The sequence below is a fragment of the Prosopis cineraria genome, unplaced genomic scaffold (genome assembly GCF_029017545.1).
Source record: "Prosopis cineraria cultivar Desert tree isolate PC_DT_omini unplaced genomic scaffold, ASM2901754v1 PC12, whole genome shotgun sequence".
Classification (NCBI taxonomy): domain Eukaryota; kingdom Viridiplantae; phylum Streptophyta; class Magnoliopsida; order Fabales; family Fabaceae; genus Prosopis; species Prosopis cineraria.
Genome location: NW_026555343.1, coordinates 38,156,538 through 38,164,218, shown reverse-complemented (window position 1 = coordinate 38,164,218; position 7,681 = coordinate 38,156,538). Strand labels below are relative to the sequence as shown.

Below are 7,681 nucleotides of genomic sequence, written 5' to 3'. Positions count from 1 at the left end.
TTATCTTGTTTTAAACTTCTAATCGTCACTTCCACGGATTATAAAATTTTAATGTTTTTTATTCCAGCTCGATGTCCTGGAAAATCTAGGAGTTAGGCTAATCTAAATACTCACTGTATTGAACTATTATTATCAATAGTGGCCTCACAAATAACTCAAGGATACTTTTGTCATATTTATTTAATATGACTACATATTTCAAAACTCAAACTTGAAACCTCATCATAAGCAAATTCAGTTACCTCAATCAAAATACCTTTAACATATTTATTTATTGCATATTAATTTATACTTTTATATATCATGCATATATGCAAAATTCTTGTATGGACATGATTCATCATGTCATCCATGTTTATCCAATAAAATTGCACCAATGCAATTAAATAAAATCTTGCATGTTATTATTTTCAATGACTTCATTTTTGTAATAGAATGTCTATTTAATTTTTTTATTTTTTCTCCTCTACTATGATTAATGATAAAATTAATTTATATTTAATGACATTTGAATATCATGTCTTTATTTAATGAAACATGGATGATGTGATGTATCAAATCCATACAAAAATTTATCATGCATTTTAAGTTTCCAAAGGGATCGGATATCAATTTTTAAAAGGAATAATGATAAAGAGGTTTCAAAAGAATCAATTAATTTAAGTTAGGTCTCAAGTGTTAAACTCTAAAAATTTGCAGCCCAATCTCTTAATTTTGCAACTACATTGTGAAGAATTTGCAACTTATTTTTCAAATCTTAACATAGTTGAAGAATAAAATAATTTATTTTTTTTGTTAAAATTTAAGATATAAGTTGTAAATTTATCACAAGGGAATTGCAAAATTGAGAAATTGAGTTACAAATTTTTGAAATTTGACACTTAAAACATAACTTAAATTAATTAGTCCTTTTAAGACCTCTCTTTCATTTTCCCTTTTCAAAAAGACTATATCATACAAAAGGCTGGAAAAAATTTAATCTCTTAAAATGAAAAATAATAATCACAATAATAAGTATTAAAAATAAAAATACGAATTCATCTGTGCAAATTTTTAAAAAGAAAATTCATTAAGTCCATAAAAAATTAGAAAAAGCAACAAAATCAACTATTTAAAATAAAAATTTAAATCTAAAAAATAAATTTTATAAAAAAAATAAGTTGCAAATGTAGATTCAAATAGTTGAAAATTCAAAAGTTTAAATTATGAATAATACATTTAAATTTTAAATTAAACTCCCAGTTTTAAATTAAATTAGAATTTGTATATTTACAATTTATTTTTCAAAAATTTTTATCTAGACCCGTCATTAATTCTCTTTTGGAACTTTCTGTCATTTTTTATGAATAGTAAAGCAATAACTGCAATTCATATTACTATCATTTAACATCTTAATTAGATAAGCCAAACGGATATAATTGTACAAGAATATTTATTCATGTTCCGGCGAAAATACATCCCACCTAATTAATCGGTGAATTAAATGAGCCGAAGACATTGAATACTCTTTGATATCAATAATACCTTGAATAAATTAAGGCAAAGTAATATACTTCCTTTCAAATTATAGGGCAGTTTTAAAGGAATTTTTTTATCCTAAAAAATAAGAAATTTTAATTAGATTAAGGTTTCATTAAATATATTAATTTTAATAAAGTATTTTTTGAAGTTTATATTTTTATTTTGAAAAGATAAAATTTTTAAATGTATTTAATGAGATTTATTGATATGTAAAATTTTATTTAAAAATATCTTATAATTTAAGATGAAAAATCAGACACAACACTAAGCAGATATTTTAAAAGGATATAGATAGATGGGATCCTTCACGCCTTTGATCGTTTCGTGTTTGATAAGTCTAAGCAATTCTACGAAATTTTCAAAAGGGTCAATTCATTCTTCTCGGTTTCAGTGTCCTGTCTAGGGCTTTACTTCTTCACTCTAATCAGCAGCTCTTACAGTAGAAGTAGGAAAAAGACTGACCCAACCATGGCCAGTCTCAAAATCAAACCGCGCAGAAAAGCTCACCAGCTCGACGGCGGCTCCGGTGGGAATGGGATACTCCGATTGCCGGTGGAAATTCTGCGGCACATTGTCTTTTTCTTACCCGTTGGAGATGCAGTATCACTGTCAGCTTCTTCAAAGACGTGGCGAAATGTCTGGACTTCTCTTCCAGTCCTCAACCTCAACTTCGATCATGACGATGATGTCGTCACTCTCGACGACTTCGTCGCTTCAATTGACAACGTTTTGTCAACCTTAAGATCTCGCAGCGCCATAATCGAGGGCTTCTCCTTGACGATGAATCCGTATAAAGAAGAGGGTTCGAAATTGGAATCGAAATTGGAATCTCACCTTGATGATTGGCTGTCTTTAGTTATGAAAAATTATATCAAGGAGATCAATCTTAGGGTTTCTGATTCTTCGGACAATGTCTTCTACACTTTACCCCAATCAGTTTTCACTTTGAAATCTTTAGTCAAACTTCAGCTGATAGGTTGCAAATTCCCGCCTAACATTTCGTTCGCTGATCATGATAATGATAAAAAATCCAGATTTCATGAATTTAACTGTCTTAGAGAGATAACCCTGGAAGATGTTATTGCTCGTGATGATCAAATCCAGGACATTGTGGATCATGCCAGGGACTTTCTTGAAAAGCTGACTATTAAAACGCATCCTCCCTTAAAATTTCTGAGTCTGGAATTCTTCTCGAAGCTTGATTTCATTGAAGTAAACGTTAAGACATTGCTGTTAAATCATGCTATGAATCTGGATACAGTGATTCTATATGGGATTCGTAGAGTATATGCTTTTGGGGTATGGAACATAAAGACATTAAGATTCTTAACATGGGACACCAGTGCCTACACATCGATCAAAACATTTATCTCCAGCCTCCCTCTTGTGGAGACGATACAACTGTTTATGGATCACAATGAGAACATACAGATTCAAAGTTCTCATCTTCAGACTTTGTTTTTGTATGAAGGTCAAAGGTTTGAGGAGCCTATAGTGGTGGAGATTGAAGCTCCTAAACTCAGCAAAGTCCATTTCACTGGCTTTTCTTTTCCTATGATTACATTACTGAGAAGGACTCAGAAAGTTGAGCTTCATCATTTTGGTCATCCCCTTGGTGGTATTGATAGCTCTCAACTTTACAGGCTTGGAAAGTTTTCACGAAACGTGATGCAGCCAATGATAGAAGTACACTTGCATCGGATTTTTATTGAGGTATATATGTCAATTCTTTTGCTTTTGCGTTAATTGGTGCAACTTTTATTAAGAGGCATTCTTGCACATAGCTTCAGCGCGCGCAGCTAAATCATTTTTCTTTCTATTCTAGATGTTGAATCCCATTCTCTAGGCTTGCTGTGATCTAGTCATGTTGCCAATTAATTTACAATATTCATTGTTGCTATATTATTGCGATCAATATTAATGATCTATCATTGTTACGTTTCTCCATAGAGATTTATTTGATATATTTAGAACTAACGTAGTTGAATTAGGAGAATCTCTAAGGATCCCATATGATGATTTAACGTAGTTATTATGATATGAGCCAAAAAAGTTATTGTTCTTCCGCCTTATGTTTAATTTGTGTGTCTGAAGAATTGGAGATGATAAAACACATATATAGCTAGCAAATTAAATTCTAGCTCGGTAAATTATTAACTTCAGTGATATGAATAGGTTTACCTTTTCCTGGAATGTATATTGACTTTGATACAACTTTGAATGGACAGAATCCGCTAAGTTTGCAAGAGCTAAAAGAACACGCAGTGGGCTATCATCCAACAAATGTGACCATGGTGGTCCTGGAATGCATTCCACCAACTTCAGATTATTCATATTTTCTCGATGCCTTGTTCTGGACCTGTCATCCCACTCGTCTAATGATCTTGATGAATAAAGAAGAAACCATAAAATCACCTCACAAGGCCGGTTTCATTCGAGTAAGTGATGCCAACTTCAGGAAAAAATTTTATACATACAATGGTATTTTATATCCTTGTATTTAGATTTCATGAATCAATATATAGTTGTGTGGTTGCATTTCAATTAAGAAAAATTGATCATGGCAACAATTGATTAACAGAATGTGATGATGTTTGGATATAATATTTTGTGAAATTGATTTCAATAAGATAAAATTGAAAGTGCATGTTTGGATGCATTCAAATAATCAATTTTAAAGGTTAAAACCATGATTTTGTAAAATATAGCCAAACACCTTTATTAGATGCCAAAATCAAACAAGAGCCCATAACAATAGTTTTCTTAAAACTATCCAAACATCACATACATGTCACAATCAATTATGACCCAAAATCATGATTTATATAATAAAATTTATATGATTTTTGGTAAATTTTTGTGGAAGTGTAATTGAAAAGCTAAATTAAAAATAAGTAATAATAGCTTATGAGATAACTGTGGTTTTAAGTTTATAATTGATTTTGGCATGTTTAGGTATATTTTACATATTTTTAGGAAAATCATAGTTTTGTGTTCATAATTATTTTTGACATATAACATGGGTTTGGATATATTTTTATAAAATCATAATTTTACATATTTTCAATTTTATTTTTCAATTCTGCTTTTCAATTTGGCTTAGAATCAATCTTATTAATCAATTTTATAAATTAATTATGTACCACATAACATAATCAATTATATTGAAAATTAACCATGTTAATCAATTTTTTCATAATTAATTTTTTCTAGTAGATATCCAAACACTCCTGAAAATATTTGGATGACTTTTTAGAATCAATTTTGAATAATGTTGAGGGCCCATTTAAATTTTAGTTGGGTATAATTGATTATAAAAATAATTAATTAATATGATTGATTTCAATTTTAATTGATTATGTTATAACACAATATATTTAGATACTATTTTTTTAAAATTAATTTTAACGATATAAATTATTATAAAGGATATTGCTTTTTCAAGATTAAATTATGGATAAAGGTGTAGTTAATATTATTAAATTTGTTAAACTTTATTTAAGAAGTAAAATATTATTTAACAGTAAAATTGAATTTAAAAGCAACCTACCAAAGTTTATTTCAAAATGTGGTTCTGACTCAATAATTAATTATCAAATTTTTTGATTGTTTAGGTAATTTTTTAAAAAATTGATTATTTGCCCCAAAAGTTGATTATACTATCAATCCAAACAAGTTGTAAATATATTTGATAATAGTCTAGTCCATCAAAATAGCTAAAATCATTTAGATAGACATATTCTAAACTTTATATAATAATCTTAACCTATTTTCTAATTACTTGATGTGTAACTTTTTTTATCTCTATATTCACAACTCCTACCAGTTATATTTGATTCTCAAAATAGAGTTTTGAAAGCTAAATGGAGTTTGAAAAAATTATGGGTGTTTGTTTACTCTTTTCTCTCTCAAAACTTTAGTTTTGGACCCATAATTGATTATTATGGGGTATCCAAACAAGTTCTCTCCTTGAAAAAGTAAACTCAAATTTGAGTCGCAGATTTTCTATAGTCGAAAATATTCAAGTCTATCAGTTTGATATATGTGTGTAGATTAATTTATGTATTTGGGAAATCATGATTGGCCTAGAAAAGTGTGATTTATGTGACCAGTGGTCATGTGGCATCAAGCTCCTCTAGTTAGTGGAAGGTCACAGGTTCAATCCCATTCCTCTTAAGTAAGCTGTTAACTTTTCCCCTTTGTAAGAAGAAGGAGAGGACAAAAAGTGTGGTTTATAGTTTTTTTGGTAAGTCAATAAAATAGAACTAATAGAGTCTTTTAGAGACTTTGTATAAATAGGGCTAAGTGATTAGAGATGAAGGTGAAGAGGAATATCAAAGAAAACATATAGTAACAAAATCTCCCAGTATATAATATAAAATAGCTTTTGTGTGAATCTCTCCAACAAGGTGGTATCAGAGTTGAGATTTAATTAATGACCCAGGTTGAAAGAGTAGAGGGTGTGAGATCTTAGATGAACAGGTCAGGCTACTGTAGTAATAGCAGCTCAAAATCAAGAGGATCAGTGAAAGTTGTGATATCTCTGCATTTGTTCAAAATCAAATCCTTTAAATTGTTTCTCCAATTCAAGAGAATATGTTGATCGAGTATGTGCGTGTGTCGATCGAGTGACAACACCATCTATATATTATAACCACATCCAATATAAGCTATATATACTTACTCAAGGAATTTCTGAAGAAACTGAAACTCCCTATATTGAAGTGAAAAAAACAGTCCAGACGATGAGCCACTTCTTCACATGAACACTTTGAGCACGGGGATTTCAATTTCTCCAACAATTCCCTGAATATTACGTTATATTGAAAGATCACAACAACAATATGCTCTTCTTCTTCCAAGCCAAGTTGTTCCCTTATGTTTTCCATCATGCTTCTTTTTATGAGTCATAAATTTCTAGGTTTGAAATTAGATATATACGTGAATCCTTTAATCTTTGTTCGTGTGAATTTATGTTAATGGGGCAAAGTAGTTAGAGTTGAAGGTGGGAGAGGAATACCAGAGAAATTGAACTGAGTGAAACATAATCTCCCGGCAGTATATATAGTATAAAATTGTTTATTAGTATAAAATCCCTCTTCTCAAGTATTATTGTTTCTCTCCTTCCAACATCTAAATTTCTGAAGCATTAATTAATATCTCAAGTGTCCTGTGTCATTCAAGAGAGACGCATAACATATGTAACACCGTTTAAGTGTTAATTACTTCATACTCCATAATTATAAGAAGTATTGTATCATGAAGCTTCTTGTCTTGTCACATAATATCAACTAGTCTCCTAGCTTTATAGGTAAATGTCATGCCATGGAAGGAAGTCTTAAATAATATTACAGTATCCTATGCTATCCCCATTTTGTTATAACAATTCTAGAAATTAAAATGAAAACTATTCCATACTATAGTTATTGTGCTTTTGTTATCTACTTACATACAGATAGAAGGAATATCTCACAAAATCATTGTGTTTTCATCCTATACAAAAAATATTTGAAATTTATTCCCATATATAAACAGTTAAACACAGAGTATACAAGAGACATGAAATTATAACTGTATCTTCTGCATATTCATCATTATGAACATATATAAGCAGGTTGGATGTATAATATTCTGTGGCATTGAAATTTTGCTGATTATTTGCTTAATTTGTTGGTGATATACAATAAATGCAGTACCTTGTAGATGAGTTGGTGAAGAGGGAAACGAATCCAACATGCTGTGTTGAACGTAACAGACCCAAATGCTGGAGGCATTACATAGCAGACGTGAAGTTAGAATTGTACAGAAGCTCGCGTGAGTTTGATGAGGAGGAACTCACAGATATACCAGTTGAAATGGCAGAAAACGGCACTTTCTCTATTGTTGAAACCACTAACAAAGGAATTGTTGTCCAATTTAGGCTTCTCTGGTTGGGATTTCCAGTTTAACAATTTCCTTGTAAAATGGGTAATAAACTAGTGGGGTATTTAATATATATATATATACACACACACACACATCCTCTGCAAGTTCAACTAGTCATGAAGATATATATATAGCTCGCATGTGTTTGTGCGTAACATTTGTACGTGCATGGCTTAACTTTTAATATTGAATTAGGGTGGAAGTTTGTGACATGATTTAATTAATCTGCTAGATT

The 7,681-nt window shown here is 30.2% G+C and overlaps 1 protein-coding gene across 1 annotated transcript; it reads left to right on the top strand.

Annotated features, from left to right (window-relative positions):
• Window positions 1–1,989: 1,989 nt before the first annotated feature.
• On the top strand, window positions 1,990–7,469 carry LOC129289329 (uncharacterized). The gene is made up of 3 exons (XM_054926093.1): window positions 1,990–3,234; window positions 3,750–3,959; window positions 7,215–7,469. The coding sequence occupies exons 1-3, from the start codon at window positions 1,990–1,992 to the stop codon at window positions 7,467–7,469; spliced, it is 1,710 nt and encodes a 569-aa protein (XP_054782068.1).
• The last annotated feature ends 212 nt before the right edge of the window (window positions 7,470–7,681 follow it).

Excerpts from the sequence above, each read along its gene's own strand:
- LOC129289329 (XM_054926093.1), top strand. The coding sequence starts at position 1,990 with ATGGCCAGTCTCAAAATCAAACCGCGCAGAAAAGCTCACCAGCTCGAC. Across the intron at positions 3,235-3,749 it reads TGCATCGGATTTTTATTGAG|AATCCGCTAAGTTTGCAAGA; the intron begins GTATATATGTCA and ends TTGAATGGACAG. Across the intron at positions 3,960-7,214 it reads ACAAGGCCGGTTTCATTCGA|TACCTTGTAGATGAGTTGGT; the intron begins GTAAGTGATGCC and ends CAATAAATGCAG.